The following is a 22466-nucleotide window of genomic DNA, read 5'->3' as shown; positions in this document are numbered from 1 at the left end:
ACCATTTAACAGAGTTTAGCACAAGGAGGTCTGGTAAAACTGGACTCAAGGAGGAAAGCTCTCTCCACGTCAAACCTGCGAAAAGAAACTTGGTTACTGTACGTCAGATATCTCTGTCAGAAGGCATTGTTTTACAAGTTCCTCAAGGCAGAATCCAAGGCCAGCTATTTTCAGTTGCTTCATCGGTGGCCTTCCCTTCCTGGTAAAGTTAAAGTTGGTGGCATGTTGATTGCACAATGTTCAATTCCATTTGCAGCTCCTTAAGATAATGAACTAGTCTACATTTTCATGTGGCAGGACCTAGATTGCTCGCTGATTTTTTTTCTTTGTACTTGCAGTTGAAGGCGGACCACCAAATTTTGTACCATTGAGTTGACAATTTATTGTTAAGTTTTTTTCTGAATTTTAAAAAATATTGTAAGTCCTTGTCTGTTGATCATTTTTTATTTTACATTGTTTAATATTTATAGTCTTTAATAAATCCTTATTGTCTTAAGTTACGGGTGTAACAACTCAAATTGCCCAATATGTTCATCCACTGTCTTGGACTAAATTTAGGATTAAAGGTTTAAAGTATTTTAGAATATAAGATATAGGAGCAAAATTAGGCCATTCAGCCCATTGAGTCTGCTCCATCATTCAATCGTGGCTGATTTTTTTTCTCTCAACCCCATTCTCCCACCTTTTCCCCGTAACCCTTAATTCCCTTACCAATCAAGAACCATCGATCTCTGCCTTAAATATACCCAATGACTTGGCCTCCACAGCCCTCTATGTAACAAATTCCACAGATTCACCACCCTCTGGCTGAAGAAATTCCTCCTCATCTCAATTCTAAAGGGATACCCTTTATTCTGACCTGTGCCCTCGGATCCTAGACTCTCCTACTGATAGAAACATCCTCTCCACAGCCTCTCTATCCAGGCCTTTCAGTATTTGGTAGGTTTCAATGAGACAAATTCAATTTTCTCCTCATTAGTACCTTAAATAGGCCCTATAGCATGCATTTTTCTTGAATGAGCACAGACAGGTAATGGTCCCTGCTAGCAGCATCGTTGCTCTTCAGGTTCCCACTTGGCATCATACGCGTGCTGATGGCCACTTTATCCATTCCTTTATACCTTCTCTAGAACACCTGATGTAGTCAAAGTTACGAGCATGCCAGATTATCAGAATTTTACCATATCTATTAAAATAGGAAATTTCTAATTTGTTTTCAAACATTTTAAGTGTTCCACTGTAACTGTGTTTAAAGTGGGTGTTTGTCAGGACTCTAGCAAGATATTTATGGCATGTGTTTTGATTATGGTGAAGTAATCATTAATTTTTAAGAAAAATGATTGCTTCAATTCAAAATCAGTCTCCTATTCTTTCAAATAGGTGATAGCAACAAAATAGACTTTCTTTATCCTTCAGGACTTTGACCAATGGCCGTGATGGGTGAAGCTGCATTATCTGTGTGTTGTGTTTTTTTTTGAGTCCTTCCATGATCTTACTCTCTCACTAAGCCCAACAAATTTCCTTTTCTGGCCTCTCGTGCATCCTTGACTTTCATTACTACACCATTGGCACCCAGGCTTTAAGTTCTGGAATTCCCTTTCTAAGCCCCTCTCACTCCCTTTATAATGCTCCTTAAATGTGCCTCTGAGTTCTTTGATCACCTGTAGTAATATCCTTGGGTTGATGGATGTCAAATTTGGTTTGATTGCACTCGTATCAAACACATTGCAATGTTGAAGATAATGAATGTAAGTCATTAGTCCATGTTGTTGAGGGCCAGCAACTTAGCTGCTCGATGAAATAGAAGTGCCATGGGTTAATTCCTGTGGAGTCTCCCAACAGTAAAGTTCCTGTGCTTCCACAAAAATAAGATGCTCAAATATTCAGCAGTTTCCATCATTCATGATTAGCCTCTATTAGCAAACCCAGCTTTCACTCCTGATTGTACTTTTCTAGACAAGGAGAAGCATTATGTTGATGCTTAGGGGGGACAAAAAAGCTCTGAATGTTTGGATTGTCAGTTTGAAATTCATGTTATTTGTGACCAGGACGTACAAATTGTATTTGAACTATTAGATTCAACTTTGTAATTTTGTTTTTTCATCTTGTTGCTCATCTTACTTTGATTTTAACTGTCAATTAAGTATGGTTATGGAGTTTTAACAGTGGATTTAATTTTGCAGTGTTTGACATCGTTTGTCTTTACTTTGGTGAAAATATGACATCTTACGGTAGTTTGCTGAATTTGGACTCAGATTTGCCTAGTCAAAATGCAATATTTAAGTTTTCCTCAATTGTTCTAGTTGCTTTATAATTCAGTATAAAAGTCCAGGCAGTGCGTGGTGATGACACTTGAAAATGATTTGCCTCAAAATTGAAGTATTTGAATATAGGCTTATGATTCTTTCTCCGCCTGTAACTTGGTTGGTAGTACTGTTGCATCTGAAACATAAAATTGTTGGGTTCAAGTCAGAGAAATGTAAATTGCAACTTCAGTGCTGAACTGTGAGAGTGCTACACCAGAGACACCATCTTTTGGACGACACATTAAACCATGTTGCTTTTTGTTCGGTCGGGTGGAGGTGAAAGATTCTGTGGCAATAATTTAAAGGGGAGTTATCCTTGGTTTCCTGGCCAATATATTTTTTTCAATCAATATTACTAAAATGTATTGAAAGCAAGATGCAGATGCTAGAAGTTTGAAATAAACTAGAAAATGCTGAAATACAGTGGAGAGAGAAATGCTGTTCCATCTCCACCAACACTTGCTATCCTTCCTCATTGGTACTTTCCTATGCAGCTGCAGGAGATGAACCACCTGCCCTTTTACCTCTTCCTACCATCCAGGATCTCACTCCTTCCAGGTGAACCAGCAATTTACTCGCATCACTTCCAATTTGGAGTGTTTCATTGTTTACAATGTGTTTTCCTCTACATTGGAGAAAGCAAATGCAGATTATGCGACAACTTTGCAGAACACCCTTTGTTCCGTCCATAAAGGCGACACTAAGCTTCCACTTGCCTGCCACATCAACTTTCCATCTCACTTCCATTCTGACCTCTGCCTTTGGCTTCTTACTCTGCTCCAATGAAGCCAACCAGTCCAGATGAAGGTTCTTGACCTGAAACATTGACTGTCTGCTTCCCTCCACAGATGCTGCCTGACCAGCTGAGTTCCTCCAGCATTTTGTGTGTTGCTCCAGGTTCAGCACCTGCAGTTTCCTTGTGACTCTGTTGAATTCATCAATTTCCCATAACCAGAGTACTGGTTGCACTAAAATCCCTGGACTGGTTTGCCTCACAACTGGCCCATTCTGAAAAATCAGCCATCAGTAACATTAAGTTATTTTTCTCTCTCAACGCACGTTATCTGACCTACTGGGTATTTTCTTTTATCTCCTATTTCCAGCAACTACATTATTTTGCGTTTCTCAGTTTCAACATAGTGTTTTCTCTCTCCTATCCTTGTTCATCTTCCTCTGTTAACACCACCTGGGGATGAATCGGCTGTTACTGGCCATCTTCATTCATCAGGTGCCACAACCATTTGTATAATTCAGTCTATCTTGGTCTCCATCCCATCAATGAGTTTCTCTTTGTTCTTTCCACCCCTTGCCCCATCTGTGCAACTTAACATGCTTGTTTTCTAACTTTTCCTAGTTCTGATGAAAGGTCATTGACAAGCAACATTAATGATTCCTGATCTGCTGGATACTTCTACCATGTTGCATTTTTATTCCTAAAATGGCCTGTGTTCATTACCCCTCTGCTGTCAGAAAATCAGTTAGGTTTCCAACATTACAATAAAGATACACTTCAAAGATATTTCAGTGACAGCAAAGTGGTTTGGGATATCCCAGGGTTGTGAAAAAAGTGATTTTAAATGATAAAAATTTTCCTTTCTTGTCTATTGCATGTTTTGTTCAGGTGGGAGTGCATTTAGTTCATGTACTTAGCTGTTTACTTCAGCCTACTTCTGGATTCTTACTTGTGTGTCTGAGTAATTTCCCTTCTGAAATAGTGTTCCAGTATACAAACTAACAAATTTTTCTTAGTGGTTAGAATTGATTTTTAACAACTGGACTTAAATTTATCTCTGCCCATCCTTAAATCATCTTTCAGTGCTTGCAGCTTTGAGCCTTTTCTGGTTAAGCTACTTGTGATGGTTGAAATTTTGTGATTATATAGCTCTGAAAATTCAGTGATAGTGTATTTGTCCTGTATGAAGCTTGTGTGTGACCAAAGTTGTACAAGAGCTACTTGAAAGTGAGATACCTAATGTCAGTGTGAAGTAGTACATGAATCAGTTTAGTGTGGGAACCGATACACAACATCTTGAATTATCTTCAGCTATATTAGAAAAATGGACATTTTTTTAAAAAAGAATCACAATGAAACCATTTGATAAATACTCATTGTTCCACTGTATTTCCGTTGCGTAAGTTCTCTGAGCTTTCTTTAAAGCTTTGTTTAACTGAATGCTGGATCTAATTTGATTGTGTAATTTTCAGACTACTGAAACCTGATTCCTGTACATTGCCAAGCCCATTGTTCAAGAGATCACTATTATGCTTTGTAATTATAAATAGGCTTAATGTATCCCATTAAAAGATCATGAGCAAATGAGAATAATCAAGGAACCTGAGACTTTTAGCTACAGTAGAGCTGTGATACTGTTATATCTCCATGTATAAATTGGGCACGAAGACTCTTGCTATTTACTGGAACAGGCAAAGCAGCACTGCAATTGATTTTTGTAGTCATAAGAAGTAGGAGCAAGAGAGGGGCCAAATAGTTCTTTGAGGCAACCTAATTATTACAAAGATTGTGGATAATCTGATTTTTGGCCTCTAGTTTTCTGTCTGATCCTTATAAGCTTTGATTTCCCTTTTGACAATATGGTTTGTATCTCTGCCGGTGCTTTCACTGCATTCTTTCAAATCTTTTTGATTATTCAACTTGCTCAAAGGATATTGTGGATCTTTATATAGTATATAATTGAATGATCTCCTTTTGTCTAAGAGCAAATCTATCCAGGCAATAGTGTTTTCTAATATCTGAACAAATATTTGAGACTAATGGAAAACCTGTTTGATGTAAGGTAATGAAAATCAAATAATTTACTTGTATATGCAGTGAATTATAAAATTTGGTTTTATATATTTTATATGTTATAAATGTTTTATATATAAACATATATTTTATATATGTTTATATATTTTAAAAAATTGCATTTTTCATACAGCAGGCTTCAAGCAGCAAAATAAATAACCATGAAGTATCAAAAATGTATTTGGGGCATCTTAGAATCAAGAAATTATAGGACTGGACAGCAAAGAAGGCTTCCCATCCTATTAACACAATCCATAAGTTGATTTGATTTTAAAAATGACTTGGGTTCATGTTTTTGCTACTCTTTCGGATTTTATATTTTTTCTCTCTCAACGGTGAGACGTTAAGCAGATCGATCATTTTGTTGCAAAGTGATTAGTTTAAAAATAAAATAACTAAAATGAAATATGTGTTTTGCCCTTAGTTACTATCCCTTAAATCCTGATCAGCAAAACATTCTTTCTAAGAGTTGAATGCAACCTATTATTTACTTTAATGACAACACAATCCTATAATTAGAAACAGAATGTAGGAAATATTTAGCTGTTTGTGCAGCTCTATGGAGAGAAATAGAGTTGAAAGTTTCAGGTTGATGACCATACATCAAAACAAGGAAAAGTCAAGATGAGCATATTTCAAGTTGCAGTGAAAGGGGAAGGATGGAGAGAACAAAGATTATGTCTGTGATACATTGGAGAGCCAGTGGTTTGATTGACACAAGAGGTACTGGTGACTAATGGAGAGTAGTGATGAGTTGTTAATCACAGCTGATCTGTCTGGAGGAAGTGTAGGTAGGAGATGAACAAGGACTGAGAAATGAAAAGAAAACCATGTTGGGATACAGAACATTATAGTCATTGAAGAAATCTGAAATTTAAAAAAAACCCTCTTGAAATACTCAACAGGTAGTATTTGGGGAGAGAAACAAAACTGGGTTGACATTTACACGTTGATGATTTCATCAGAGTTGGCCTGTTCTGACACAAACTGGAAAATCCAGTTATCTGAAATTGCTGAATTTCATGTTGAACGTTAAGAGCTGTAATGTGTGAAGTTAGAAGATGAGATGCTGTTCCTTGAGCTCGGACTTTGGATCAGTATGAAAGAGTAAAGACGGAGAAGGGTGTAGATGGCGAATCAAAATGAAGGGCACCCGGGAGATCGGTATCGTCCTCCTGACAGAAAGTGGTAACGACAAACAAGTTCTGCAAAGTGACCATCAATTCCTGGTATATCCAATGTGGCGGAGACCACATTGTAAACATTAAATACAGTACACTAAATTGGAAATCTGTTTGTGTGAATTGTTGCTTCACCTGGAAGAGAATGTTTGGGTTCCTGAATAGTGGGAAGGGAAAAAGCAGAAAGGCAGGTTTATCCTGTGTTTCTGTGAGAAGAGTGGCGAAGGGTAAGCCCTAGAAGTGTGAAGGGAACAGCCCATTTGGAATACTGGGAAGGGAGTGGAGGATGTGCTCAGTGGTGGTTTTATATTGCAGGTGGTGGTGGAAAATATAGATCTGATGAATGGAGGCTGGTGGGGTGTAACATGAGGACAAGTGGAGCACCAGACTTGCTCTGTAAGAGAAAAGAGGATGAGGGCAGAAATGTGGGAAATGATTCCCAGCATTGTGCTTTTTCTTTTTTTTTGCCCTTGCAACTCTTGCTGCCACCTACACCTTTTGTATCATTCTCCTCGTCTTTTGCAGGCAACCCCTTTATTCTTTACAGTGCTCCCTTTTCTCTGAAACTTACTGCATGGAACAGCACAAGAACAGGCCCTTTGGCTCGTAATGTCTGTGCCAATCATAATGCTAATCTAAACTAATCCCATCTGCCTTCACAAAGTCCATATTGCTCTATTCTCTGCCTGTTCATGTGCCTCCCTAAATGCTGCTTAAACATTCCTATCATTTCTGTTTCTAGCAGCACATTTCAGGTACCTATCACCATGTGTATATGTGTGTGTGTATAACTAAAAAAAACTTGTAAATCTCATAAATCTCCTTTTAAACTTTCCCCCTATCACCTTAAACCTATGCCCACCAGACTCAAGGACAGCTTCTACCCCACTGTGATAAGACTATTGAACAGTTCCCTTATACAATGAGATGGACTATGACCTCACGATCTACCTTGTTGTGACCTTGCACCTTATTGCACTGCACTTTCTCTGTAGCTGTAACACTTTACTCTGTACTATTATTTTTTTACCGGTACTACATCTGTACTATCTCAATGTAACTGCACTGTGTAACGAATTGACCTGTACGATCGGTTTGTAAGACAAGCTTTTCACTGTACCTCGGTACAAGTGACAATAATATACCAATACCAATTTGACACTTCCATCCTGGGAAAAAGACTTTGTTTACCCTATCTATGCCTGTCATAATTTTTATAACATTCTGTCAGGTCACCTCTCAACACCTACACTTCAGAGAAAACAACCCAAGTTTGTCCAACCTCTCCATATAGCTAATCCTCTCTAATCCAGGCAGCATCCAGTTGTACCTCTTCTGCACCCTCTCCAAAGCCTCAATATCCTTCCTGTAATGTGACCAGAACTGCACACAATATACCAAATGCAGCCTAACCAAAGTCTTACACAGCTGCAACGTGACTTGCCAACTTTTATACTCAATGTCCCAACCGTTGAAGGCAAACATGCCATATGACACCTTTAACACCATGTCCACTTATGTTGCCACTTTTAGGAAGCTATGGATTGCACCCCAAGATCCCTCTGTACATCAGTACTCTTGAGGGTACTTGCATTTACTATGTACTTTCCTCTTGCATTTGACCTTCCACAATGCACCACCTCAGACCTGTCCAGATTAAACTCCATCTGCCCTTTCTCCTCCCAAATTTCCAACCGATCCATATCCTGCTGTATCCTTTGAGAATCTTCCTATCTGCAATTTTTGTGTCGTCTGCAAACTTGTTAATACAACCACCTGCATTTTCTTTCACATCATTTGTACGCATTACTATAACAAGAGGTCTCAGCACTGACCCTTGCAGAACACCACTGGTCACAGACTTCCCCCTCCACCATTACCCTCTGTCTTCCCTGATCAAGCCAATTTTGAATCCATCTTACCAACTCTCCAAGATCCCATGTGGTGTACTCTTCTGGATCAGCCGACCATGCGGGACCTTGTCAAATACACAACATTTGCTACCCTACCCTTATCAATCATCTTCATCACTTCCTCAAAACAAAAACTCAATCAACTTTGTGAGACCTGACGTCCCCCATACAAACCATAAGCTATAGGAGCAGAATTAGGCCATTTAGCCTATCAGTTTGCTCTGCCATTCAATCTTCTCAACCCCATTCTCCCGCCTTCTCCCCGTAACCCTTAACCCTCTTACCAGTCAAGAATCTATCAATCTCTGCCTTAAATATGCCCAATGACTTTGCCTCCACAGCCCTCTGTGGCAATGAATCCCACTGATTCACTATCCCCTGGCTGAAGAAATTCCTTCTCATCTTAGTTCTAAAGGGATGTCCCTTTATTCTGTGGCTGTGCTTGGATGTTGGACTCTCCCATTAATTGAGACATCCTCTCCACATCCACTTTATCCAGGCCTTTCAGTATTTGGTAGGTTTCAATGAGATCTCTTCCCACCCCGCATCCACCCCCCCCCCCCCCAAAATGCTTCTCAACTCCATCGAGTACAGGTCCAAAGCCATCATACATTCCTCATACGTTAAGCCTTTAATTCCCGGGATCATTCTTGTGAACCTTCCCTGGACCTTCTCCAGGACCAGCATGTCCTTCCTTAAATACGGGACCCAAAATTGCTCATAATATTCACAAAAAAATCACAAAAAAATAGTGGAGTTGGCTCCTGTGTTTCAAGTTTGCAATCCCTGTTTCCCAGAGTACTTAACATTTTGTGATCCTTGGAGAAAGCTGTTACAAATAGGATCTGTTTTACAAGAAAGTAGAATATGACACTGTACTGGCAGACTCGAATACCAAGCAACATTTGTCTTGTATTTCTTGTGCATTTACATTCAATATAGCTATAGATTCCACAACTTGAGCTGCATTTGAATATTTACAAGATCTACATATTTTTGTATCTTTTTAACATGGTATCACTTGATGTTAAACAAAGACCGAGGTGGGGGGGGGGATGCGGGGGGGCAACTTTTAAAATGCGTGTCATGCAGATGACAGGCACGTATCTTGCAGAACATTTGAGACAGATTGGAAGATTCTCAAGAATAATATTTAGGGCATTCCTCTTTCTCTGATTTAAAACCAGTTTTTCCTCAAAGATTTAGGACTATCAGCTTGTTTCACACATGTTTGGCAGCAAAATGGTAGCCTGGTCGGGGATGGAGTCAAGGGGGCATGTATACCTTTCTGTCTGGCTGTGGAATTGTAGGATTTACAGTATTAAGGGAGGCTGTCAGGTTTATTATGCCTGCTTGTGTCGGATCAATTTCTCCTCTTGAATCCATGTATAACCTTTTGAAGTTGGTCCTGAGTTTATACCTTATTTCTGTTGGTTAATAATTAGTAACTGTCCTTCACTGCTTTTTCTTTATATTGCTCCTTTAATTTAGAGAAGCAAAAAGTACTGGTGTATGGTGCCACACACCTCAAGAACAACATAATAAAATTGTATAAAATCCTATATGTGACAGATGTAAATTAAATGTGGCTTCTTTGACACACGTGTTTTGGTCCTGTCCTCTTTTGGAAAAATATTGGAAAGATATTTTTAACATTATTTTAAATGTATTGAAGATTGATTTACAACCTCATCCTATCACTGCAATTTTTGGTTTACCGAGGATAGAATCTGACCATCTATCTGCCTCCGCTAACCATATGATTGCCTTTGTTACATTAATGGCCAAATGATCCATTTTGCTTAAATGGAAGGATCCAATACCCCCTACTACTTTTCAATGGTTCTCTCAAACTATATCGTGTTTAAACTTGGAAAAAATTAGGAGTGGTACTGTTGATCCTTCACTAAAACTTGAAGTTTGGAGTCCATTTATTCAATATTTTCACATGATATAGATCCCCTTATAATAACCTTTCAATTTGGAGGAACGGAGTTGATGACATAATATTGCTCTGTTTCTATGGAGAAATTTTAGTCCAGTTTTTTTTCTGTTTTTTTTAAAATTTTTTTTCTTTAGCTTAGTTTGGTTTGATATATTGTTTATAATTCTTCTTATTGTTTTGGGGATTTTTTTCTTTCTTTTATGTTTTATAATAAATCTTTTTCTTTTATATTCATTCACTAACAGATCATTGGATCTACAGATTTTTTTTATACTTTATTGTTCTTTATGATTATCCATGTCATGATTGTTCTCCTGATCGCTTGGTATTACATGTATAAACATTGATATATTAATCTGTATTAATTTGAAAACTAATAAAAAGATTGAAAAAGAAAGAGAATTTCCCTTAATTCTCCCCTTAAGGGAACCATGCTGACTTTGGACTATTTGACTATTTTATCATGTGCTTCTAAGTACTCTGAAACCTCATCCTTAATAACGGACTCTAAAATCTTACCAATCACTGAAGCCAGGCTAACCGGCCTATAATTTCCTGTTTTGCCTCCCTCCCTTCTTAAGGAGTGGAATGACATTAGTGATTTTCCAGTCCTCTGGAACCATTCCTGACTCCAGTGATTCTTGAAAGATCACTACTAATGCCTCCACAATCTCTTCAGCTACCGCTTTCAGAATCCTGGAATGTAGCCTGTCTGGTCCAGGTGACTTATTCATCTTCACACCTTTTCAGCTTCCCGAGCACCTTCTCCTTAGTGACAGCGACTATCCTCACTTCTATTCCCCAGGGAGAGTCAGAGATTGAAATCCTTTGCTGATGTTTGTCGTGACGATTGAAGCTTGAACAATATGCTAATGGAAGGGATGGGGAAAACAGCAGATTTCTTCTGGCAAAGTGCCCTAAAGAAACAGCTGTTACGTTGCCAGTTGTTTACTGTAGGCTCCCAAATAGTGGAGCAAATCTGTGGGGAATTCTCAGAGAAAAATGAGAGCAATGGCTTAGGGCTCATCATTTTCCAAATACAGATGAAAGAGCATATGCTAAGAGTAGTGATAAACTCCTGAAATGTGAGTACAGGGAACTTGATCAGTGTGATTCTTGTTCAAGGAGGAAGGAAGCTTTTCTGTATCTAATTCTGGGGAATGAGGCTGGATAGGTTGAATGTGTGCAGGAAGAAATTCTGAGTAATTGTGATAACAATGTAATTAATTTTAAAATTAGTTTTAGAAAGAAATGGGTCTAAGAATCTCTGCTTGGAGGAGAAGCACATTTAATGATTTGAGGGATCTAGCACAGGCAGAACGGAAATCAAGAATGGCCGGAGAACTATAAATGTCTGAAGGTACTTTGCCCAAACAAAGTATGTTGCCTTAAACATAGAACAGTACTGCACAGAACAGACCCTTTGGCCCACAATGTTGTGCTGCCATAGCTATTCCCTCCTACCTACAGAATGCCCATATCCCTCTATTTTCCTCTCATTCATGTGCCCATCCAAGCCCCCAATGAAGTTGCCTCCACCACCCTATCAGGTTAATGAACATGGTGGGACTGGTGGACTGAAGCGTTTTTATTTCAGTGCAAGGAATATTATGGGTAAGGTGGTTGAATTTAGAGCCTGGTTTAGTGCATGGAGTTATGATGTTGTGGCCATTACAGAAACTTGGTTGAGAGAGGGGCAAGGCTGCCAGCTTAATATTCTAGGGTTTTGCTGGTCCAGATGTGATAGAGGGGGATGTAAAAGAGGTGTTGCATTACTGATCACGGAGAACATCACAGCTGCAGAGGACATAATAGAGGGTGTTATTGCTATGATGGGATTATACTATAGGCTTCTCAAGAGCCAGAGGGAGATAGAGGACCAGATATGTAGGCAGATATTATGGAAAGATGTAAAAGCAACAGGGTTGCCATAGTGGGTTGTTTTAATTTCGTTAGTGTTGACTGGGACTTAGTGCAAGAGGCTTGGATGGGGCAGGACTTGTTAGGTGTATCCAAGAGGATTTCTTGAAAAAGTACATGTGGATAGTCCAACCAGGGAAGGGGCCATACTAGACCTTGTATTGTGAAATAAGTGTGGCCAAGTGATTGGGGTTTCAGTGGGAGAGCATTTTGGGAAGAGTGATCACAGCTCGTTAAGTTTGGGTAAGTCTGGATCTTGGGGGTGGGTGGAGTACTAAATTGGGGGAAGGCAAATTACAACATTGTTAGGTACAAATTACAAACATTGTTAGGCAAGAGCTGGGAAGAGTAGACTGGGAACAGCTTTATTGGGTAAGTCCACATCTGACATGTTGGAGTCATTTAAAAGACCAGATCAAAATTTGGGACTGGCATGTTCCAGTGAGGAAGAAAGATAAGGATGGCAAGGTTCAGGGGACTTGGATGACGAGAGCTGTTGTAAATTTAGTCAAAAAGGAATTGTATGGTAAGGTTTTGAAATTAGACAGGGTTTTTATTTACACAGAATGGTAGGTGCCTGGAACATGCTGTCACTTTGGAGTTGGGGGGGGGGGTGTGGAGGGGAAAGATGGTGTGGGTGCTGTGGTGGTGGAAGAAGCAGGTACAACAGGAGCAACAGGTTTAAGAAGCATTTAGACAGGCATGTGAACCTGCAGGAAGTGCAGGGACATGGATGACGTGCAGGCACACGGGATTAGTTTGGACTGTTCTACGTTCTAAGTACCATATTTGGGAAGATCGACTGCCATGTGGGAAACCTGAACCAGAAATTTGTAGCCTGAAAGATTCCATATGAAATCTGATAACATGAAGCCTTAGCAGTGAAATTTGTAATTTTACATTGTCGTACTTTAACCCTTGAGTGTCTAGCAGATTGGGTCATGGGCATATTCTGAGAACTTCAGTATCTCTTCCTCATAACCAGCATTATAGGTGTACTTCATGATGATGTCCAATTATTTTTCCTCTGTCACTTGAGAACATGCACAAGTTATTTATGGCCATGCCAGAATCTATGGAAAACCTATCAAACTGAGGTGCTTTAGCAAGTCTGAAGCTTTCACTGAATCCTGTTCACTGGTGCTTTCCTTGATCAGCATACCTTCTGCCCAACTCCCCTCAGTGTGAGGTGGCAGCAACAGGTTTTCTCAAATACCAGGAACTGCTTATGCAATGGAAAATGTTTTGCTAATGTGTGCTTATGGTGTTAGAAGAACCATCTCTGAGATTGAATTCGTGGTATCTTGCAGCATTATAGCAGTTTCTCTGCAGCTAAGGATATCAGGTAACTTTTATTGTAAATGCAATGATGATTTTGGAAATAAAGGCTCGAAAAAAGAAAGCTGATGCCACTCACCAAGATAATTTTCAGGTTTCACTTTACAGAACTGAAGTGGCTTAGTTCTTTAGATTTTCTTCAGGTTAAAAGCCTGAGTATGAGGAAAGAGTAAAGAATCATTGTGGCTCTTTTCATTCCTTGAATGTCTCCTTTTTCTTGGATCATGCTGTTCATGGTTGTCAGACTCGCATGGTGTACTGCAGCTTGCTCTGATTTGTATTCTGACTATTGTAGTTCACAGTTCTGTTGGTTTTATTGTCGGATTCATTGGTTGGAAATATTGACCTCCACTATATTCATTGGTTTTGTTTTCCAGTTTCATCCATAGCCATTACTGCATCTTCTATTGACTTTGTGTTACTCTTTATTTGTTGTTTTGCATTTATCTGTATTAATTTTAATCTGACGTTGTTTTAGTCAATTTGCTTTGACATTTCTAAGTAAGCCTTCTCTGTTTTATTTACCCTTCTAGAAAATTATTCACAAATTTCCACCGGATTCTTAGACTTAACTCATTGATGCAAAAGAGAAACACATGATTGTTGGGGCATTTGTCTAATCTCTTTCCTGCACCATAATCTTAACCACACTGCTGTTCCACTGCCAGCCCTCCAACTGATGATTCATTTTCTTTGAGTACCTGCTTTTTTTTCTGTCCCAAAACCAGTATCTTTCTCCTGCCTTAGATTTGTATAAATTTCAGCAGCTTTTGTCTTATCAAATAATTCTAGAATTTAGTCTTTTGGAATCTTGTATACGTGCGATATTTCACAGACCATTTGGAATGTCATTTTTTCATGGTGGGATTTTTCCTTTCTGTTCCAATGCCTTGCCATTTCTTAATGTAAAAAAAATATTTTTAATGCACTACAAATTGAACTAAGACTGATCTAGAATCTGTGCCCATCTAGTTGGTGGTGTTTCATATGAGCTTCATATTTGCTCATTTCTATTTTGCTGCCTTATTGTTTAGTGACTCTATCATTTTTAATACTCCTGCCTATCCTAGTTTCCTTAAGTAGTCAAAAATAAATATTGTATTTTAGTTTGTCATTAGAATTAGCTCTACTTATGTTCTCTGTACTTGAGGAATGCAGTTTGTCTTTATCAATACTTGGAAAGGGAGTGATCATTCTAGGTATGTATTACATTGTAAACATGCGCTATATTGTGTCTGTTTGGGTCATTATTGTTTTTGTCTCTTACCACTGAAGCAATGGAAATTTCTTTTACTATTATATTTTGCATCTGCAATTTTTTTAATATAGGCATCTCTCCATCACTTGTAGTTTTTGGTATTTTGCTTAGGCTTTTATTTCCCCCTCTCCCTCCCCCTTCAACACAGAACAAATGAATTAGGAGCCGAAGTAGACCATCTGGCCCTTTTGAGCCTGCTCTGCCTTTCGTAAAGGTCATGGCTGATCATTCTTTACTTTTCTGCACTATCCCTTTCTCCGTTGATTCTCTTAATATCCAGAAATCTATCAATTTGTATTTTGAATGAACTCAGTGACAGATCCTCCACATCCCTCCAGGTTCGTGATTTCCTAACATTTGCCATTCTCAGAGTGAAGAAATTTCTTTTCAACTTGGTCCTTAAACAGAAGTCTTCTATTGAGGCTGTGAACCCTGATTCCATACTCCTCCGCTCAGGGAAGCAACTTGACTGTATCTACCCTGTTGAGCCTGATATGAATTCTATGTTTCAATGAGGTCATCTCTGGGGAATACAGGCATAACCCACTTGGTCTGTCCTCTCAATATTCTAAACGTGGGCTCATACAGCCCTATATAGTTGCAGTTAGAAATCTTTACTCCTGCACTCATGCATTTGCATTGAAAACCAACATTCCATTTGCCTTCTTAATAGATTGTTAGCTTTTAATAACTTGTATTCAAGTACAAGTAGGTTCCTCTGAACATCAGCATTATCCAAACTTTCACTATTTTAAAAATTATTTTGCTTTTCTGTTGTTTTTTCACCAAAGCAGAAAACTGCATTTTGCCAAGTTGTATACCTGCCATGTTCTTGCTCATTCACTTAGCTTGTCTATATCTCCTTGAAGCCTCTTGACATCCTCCTCTCCACTGATAATTTCATTGAGCTTTGTATCATCAGCGAAATTGGAAAAAAAAATGGTATTTATACAAGGACATTGATGTCCCTTTGAACATCAGTATTATCCAAACTCTCACTATTTAAAAATCTGCTTCTGTTTTGTGCGTCAGTTTATTCCCATTATATTTCACACATTTATTCACATCACATTTCACCTGCCATGTTCTTGCCCACTCTGTAAGCTTCTCTGTATCCCCTTGAAGCCTCTTTACATCCCCCTTGTTATTGGCTATTCCCATCTGGTTTTGATTAATCAGCAAACTTGGAAATATGGTATTTCGTCCCCTCTGCTGAATAAATGATAAAAATCTTGAATAGTTGACACACAAGCACTGACTGCAGTATCCCACTACTCAGCCTGCATATCTGATAAATTTCTGTTTATTCCCACTCTTTTACTTTCTGTCTGTTAACCAGTTCTCAGTCCATGGCAGTATATTACACCAATTCCATGTGCTCTATATATAGTTTTATTGACCAATCCCTTGTGTGACAGGCACATGGGATTAGTTTAAATTGGCGTCACGGTCAGCACTGATGTCATGGGCCGAAGGGCCTGTTCCCATGCTATACTGTTCTATGTTCTAATAGACTTCTGAAAATCTAAATGCGCGTCCACTGGTTTCCGCCAATCCACTTTACTGTTCATATCCTCAAAGAATAATAGATTAAATAAATATACATTCTCTTTCATAAATGCATGCTTCCTTTGCTCAGTCCAGATATTTTGTTACTACGTCTTTTGTTTTGGATTCCAGCATTTTCCCTACTACTGATGTTGGACTGAAAGGTCAGTTCTTCACGCTTTTCCCTCTCCATCCTTTAGATGGAGGTCCACGTTTCCTGCCCTCCAGTCTGCAAGAACCAAACAAGAATCTATGGGATTTTGGAAAAATGATAACTCTTTCTAAACTTGGTTAATCATGAGGTCCTCGTGATTTATCATAATAGTGGAAAATGCTGGAAACACTCAGCAGGTCAGGCAATATTTGTGGAAGGAGAAACAATTAATGTTTCCGGTCTGGGACCTTCATCTGAGTCCTGATGAAGGGTCCTAGACTCAATGTTAACTGTTTCTCTTTCCAGAGATGCTGTCTGACCTGCAGAGTGTTTCCAGCACTTTCTGCTTCCAGATTTCCAGCATTTGCAGCTTTTTTGATTTTCATCTTTGGATTTATTGCCCTTCAGTTTCATTGATTATTCTAGTCCTTTTATTTAAACTAATTCCAATTTCTGTCAGTTCTTCATTCTTGCCTGAAATACCAAACAACATAAGTAGGAGCAGGAGTCAGCCATCTGGCTTGTTGAACCTGCTCCACCATTCAATAAGATCATGGCTGATCTGGGTGTGGACTCAGATCCACCTACCTGCCTTTTTCCCCATAACCCTTAATCCCCCTATTATGCAAAAATACATCTAACTGTGTCTTAAGTATATATATAATGAGGTAGCCTCTACTGCTTCCCTGGGCAGAGAATTCCATAGATTCACTACTCCCTGGGAAAAGCAGTTTCTCCTTATCTCCATCCTAAATCTTTCCCCCCCCAAATCTTGAGGCTATGTCCCTAGTTCTAGTCTCACCTACCAGTGGAAACAACCTTCCTGCCTCTATCTTATCCTTCCCTTTCATAATTTTATATATTTCTATAAGATCTCCTCTCATTCTTCTAAATTCCAGAGAGTATAGTCCCAGGCTCAATCTCTCCTCATAGGCTAACCCCCTCATCTGCAGAATCAACCCGGTGAACCTCCTCTGCACCACCTCCAAAGCCAGTACATTTTTCCTCAAGTAAGGAGACCAGAACTGCACGCAGTACTCCAGGTGCAGCCTCACCAGTACCCTGTACAGTTGCAGCATAACCTCCCTGCTCTTAAATTCAATCCCTCCAGCAAGGAAGGCCAACATTCCATTTGCTGCCTTGATAACCTGTTGCACCTGCCAACCAACCTTTTGCGATCCTTGCACAGGCACTCCCAAGTCCCTCTGCACAACAGCATGCTACAGTCTTTCACCATTTAAATAATCTGATCTATTTTTCTTTCCAAAGTGGATGACCTTGCAGTTACCAATGTTGTACTCCATCTGCCAGATCCTTGCCCACTCACTTAACCTATCTATATCTCTCTGCAGACTCTCCGCATCCTCTGCGCAATTTACTTTTCCACTCAATTTAGTGTCATCAGCAAACTTAGATACATTACACTCGGTCCCCTCTTCCAAATTGTTAATGTATATTGTGAACAGTTGCGGGCCCAACACTGCCCCCTGCGGCACCCCGCTCACCACTGCCAACCAGAGAAATGCCCATTTAGCCCAACTCCCTGCCTTCTATTGGTTAACCAATCCTCTATCCATGCTAATACATTACCCCCAACTCCATGCATCGTTCTGGATAAGTCTTTTATGTGGCATGTTATTGAATGCCTTCTGGAAATCCAAGTAGACAACCAAGTTCACTATATCTTCTGTGAAGATAGAAACAAAGTATTTGAAATTTCTGGCTATTTCCTTATTTCCCATTATGGAATTTCCTATTATGGATGACATTCGTGCTCACTAGTCTTTTCCTTTTTATATGCCTTCAGAAGCTTTTGCAGTCTCTTAATGTTTCTGGCCAGATTACTCTCATATTCTTTCTTCTTGTTATCAATTTCTTGTTCAATATCTATGTAACATGTTTTTTCCATTTTTTTTGATGTATTGGTTTATTATTGTCACTTGTACTGAGGTACAGTGAAAAACTTGTCTTGTGTATTGATTGTACAGATCATTTCATTACATAGTGCAGTTACATTGGGTTAGTACAGGGTGCATTGAGGTATTACAGGGTAAAACAATGTGTTTAATTCATTTGGGTAAGTTAATGAGGGAGTGGAAGTGATAATGTTAAAAGGTTTCTTTCACTTTTAAAATGAGTAAAAGAAATAGGTGAATCATGTTGAGAATGTGAAATGAATGGTAGAGTAGGAATTGATGTGACTGTTTACTCTAAATGTAAACAGTTTAAATTTTAATAATTTTAACCAAGTTATTTACTTCATAAACGTTCCAGGCATGCTTCTTGAATTATCGTGTAACTCTAAACACATTAACTGCAAAAGATTTTTTTTTTGTGTACCTGCTGAACTATTCTGTTAGGTAGTTTACAAAGGCACAACTCTAAAAAGGGTACAAGAGCACAGATCTGGAGTAAATGTGCACAGTTCATTGGAAGTGTCAGGCAGGTTGAGAAAGTTGAGAGGAAAGTATTATATCCTGAGCTTTATAAATAGAGGCATAGAATATAAGAACAAGGAATTCATGGTGAAATGATATAAAACACTTGTTTAGCCACATCTGGAGTACTGTGTCTGGTTTTGGCACCACACTTTTCCCAAAGTGTAAAGTCTTAAGAGAGGGTGAAAAAGATATTTAGTAAAATGATTTCAGAGGTGGGGAGCTGTAGTTATATGGATAGATTGGAGAAACTGGGCTTGTTCTCCATGGAGCAGAGGAGGTTGCAAGAGGATCTCATAGAGGTATGAAGAATCTATACAGAGTAAATTGAGACTAGACAAGCACTTGAATCGCCAAGGCATAGAATGGTACCGATCAAGTGCTGGTAAATGGGACTTTTCTAGATAGATACTTGATGGTCGGTATGGAAGGGCCTGTTTCTATGCAGTATGACTCTATAGCTGTTTCCACAGACAAAGTCAAAAACTAGGGTGCGTAGAATGATGTTGAGGGGCAAAAGCAAAACAAAAGTGACATGAGAAATGTTTTTATGCATTGACTCTTAATGGTCTGGAATGTACCATGAGTGATGACAGTGGAGGCAGATTCATTTGTAGGGTTCAAAAGAGAGCTGGATAAGCATCAGAAAGGAAAGGATTTGTAGGGATAAGGGGAGAAGATGAGAGAGTGGGAGTACCAGGATTGCTCTTCTGTAGAATCAGTATGGACTCGACAGGGTGTATGGCCTCCTTACCTGTTGTCCACATTCTGTGAAGTGTGATGAGTGAATTGTAGAAGCATTGGAGAAGGGCAGCATTGGGATGTTGTGGATTTTGGTGATGGTAATGTTTTGGAATATCAAAGGAAAGTGGTTAAACACTCTTGTCGGCAATGGTCATTACCTGGAATGTGTGTGGCACAAATATTACTTAACACTTGGCCCATGCATGGATAGTCCAGATCTAGCTTACAGGTAGGGCATAGATGTTATTGCTTGAAGTGTTGCAAAAAGAACTTCACTACTAACTTTCAGTGGTGAGATGGTGATTGGTAAAACAGTGATAAAATGATGCCTTGTGGAGTTCCTGCATTGATGACCTGCAGTTCATTTGATGGGCCTCTAACAATCATGGACACCTCCCTTTGTGCTAGGTATGATTCTAGTAATTGGTATGTTTTCCCTTTGAATCCTTCAGACTTCAGTTTTACCCATGTTCATTGATTCTATGCTTGTTAATTGTCATCTTAATGGCAAAGGCAGTCACTTTCACCTCCCCTCTGAAGACCAGCTCTTTTGTCTATGTTTATTTCTAGTGATGTACAAACTGAGCGACTGCATACAGGTTAATTACTAAGTGCTAGCTGATAGAATTCTAAAACAGAAACAATTAAAACCAGATTTGATAACATGATTTCAGCTAAATTTTACAACTTACAGAAAGCAATTAAGGTTTTATCTGAAAACATTTTTTGCTTACTATTTCAAAATTTAAAGCTTCCAAGATTTTTGAGTAACACTGCAGATTGCCTTGCAGCTTTAAATTGGCAAGTGTTCTGAAATTGTTTTCAGCACTTCTTGGCTATTTCAACACTACTGTTGGCAGCTCCAATAATAGTTATTAATTTTGAAAGTGATTTGAGTCAGACAGTGAAAACTCAAGATTTCTTTGAGAAGTCAAATTTGCGAACTGTAGCTTGTTTTCTGAATAAGTGATCTGAAACACTTTTTTTTGTATTGTAGATTCTCAAAAGTGTAATCTATTCATGTACTTCTATGTTTTTTAGATTGTGATACTTAATGCAAGACTGCAATGACAAGTCAGAGTGGTAGCCATGCAGAAAGAGCAGTTTCTATGTCGTCAACGCCAAAAGTGCAGGTTCAGCGCTCTGTTTCCAGAGAGACCATCACCATACACTTTTCTGCCTTTGGTAAGGAAGAGGAGGAGGAAGAGGAAGAAGAATTTGAAGATTCCTCAACAATACTTCATGGAGAGGTGAAAGACCAAAGTTTTGTGCCAGAACTTAAAGAGAAAGAGAGTGCATGTAAACATGGCGGCCAACTTTTATCAGAGCCTGCTACCTCATCAAATTCATCCACAATATCTGCTGCGGTTACATTTTCCATTCCATCTTCAGCATCGACAATGACTTCTCCAGAATCATTAGAAACATCGGTGACATTGCCATCTGCATCAGTTACCACTACTGCGTTGCCATTGCCCTCATTATTGGGCCAACCATTGGATTCCACAAGTTTGTCTTCAGAGGTGAGAACTACAGTTTCAGCCTCAGGATCTGATTCCCCATCTAAACCTGTTGTGCCATCCACTGTCCCTTCATCTTCCATGACGAGCACAAAACCATTCGCAAGTTTGGTAAAATCTCTTTCAACAGAAGTAGAACCAAAAGAATCCAGTACCCCTTTAAGGACAAGGGACTTAATGAAAACACTAGTTAAATCTCTGTCAACAGACACATCAAAACAAGAATCTGACTCTGTTCCAATTAGGACCTCTGATTCTCGGATAAACTTGCATCTATTCAAACAGTTTACTCAACCTCGAGTCACTGGAGGAGATTCTAAGACTGCACCTTCTTCTCCAATCACCTCTCCATCAGAAGGTAGGTCATTTTTTAAAGTAACTGAAGTAGAGGCAAGAATTGAAGACACTAAAAGACGTCTTTCAGAGGTTATTTATGAACCTTTGCAACTTTTAAGCAAGATAATTGGTGATGAGAGTAGTAGTCTTCGACATAAGGCCTTATCTTCTAGTGCAACAGAACTTTCCACTCTTACTAGTTTAAATGGACACTTGGAAACCAACAACAACTACAGCATTAAAGAGGAAGAATGTGATTCTGATGAGGACTACTCAACAAAAGATTCAATTCCAAATAAAAGTAGTTCTAAACTCACTGATGAGCCATCAAAAGAGGGGGACATGAAAAGCTCATCTTTGGGGTCCACGAAGGAAATTTTTTTGAAGGGATCTCCCCTAAGTTTAGATAAGTGCTCTCTATCTGTACTTGCCAGCAAAGAAGAAAATGACTACTGTGAATTGTATCTTGAAGAACTTGAGATGGAAACTGAAGAAGAGATTGTGGATAAACCTGTAGAACCCTTAATTGGAAAAGAAGCAATTGAGGAAGAAAGTGAAATATTAGGGCAAGATGGAAGAGATTCTGAAGTTCAGCCTGCTGAAGTTCCATTTAAGACTTTGTTATTCCTTACAACGCTTGTATATTCGTATTTAGTGCTGCCTCTTTCAAGTTATTTAAATGGGCTATTTCTAGGCATTGGCTTTGGATTTATGATGGCCATTGGTGTTGTTTGGCTGTTAGTACCAAGAAAGTCGAGGGACTATCAACAGTCTCTGAGAAGGATCTACTTTGAACATCTAACTACAGAACCCTTGGATATAAAGGAGCCAGAAATATTTAAGGTGGGAATACATTAATCTTTGAAATCATTGATTTGCATTTAAATCTTTTGGGTTATGTGGTTGTTCAAAGCCTTGAGGACATTTTTTTATTGCATTTCTAGTACTCGTTGAATGTATACCTCTTCATATTAGGTAAACTGCAATGTTAAAGAAAGTTGTGCTTGAAAGCTCATAGTCATGGAGCACAGAAATAGGCTTGTTGGCCCACCATGTCCC

The 22466-nt window shown here is 38.9% G+C and overlaps 1 protein-coding gene across 2 annotated transcripts in view; it reads left to right on the top strand.

The window, feature by feature from the left end:
• Positions 1–22466, top strand: part of tex2 (testis expressed 2) — a 78500-nt gene that overhangs the window by 5768 nt on the left and 50266 nt on the right. For both annotated transcript variants that reach the window (XM_052032796.1, XM_052032797.1), the window contains exon 2: positions 20593–22250. In XM_052032796.1, the coding sequence (XP_051888756.1) occupies positions 20619–22250 (1632 nt within the window). In that variant the 5' untranslated portion in view covers positions 20593–20618. The remainder of the gene's footprint in view (positions 1–20592; positions 22251–22466) is intronic.

The sequence above is a fragment of the Pristis pectinata genome, chromosome 18 (assembly GCF_009764475.1).
Source record: "Pristis pectinata isolate sPriPec2 chromosome 18, sPriPec2.1.pri, whole genome shotgun sequence".
Lineage (NCBI taxonomy): Eukaryota > Metazoa > Chordata > Chondrichthyes > Rhinopristiformes > Pristidae > Pristis > Pristis pectinata.
This window is presented reverse-complemented; position numbering and strand designations above follow the sequence as displayed.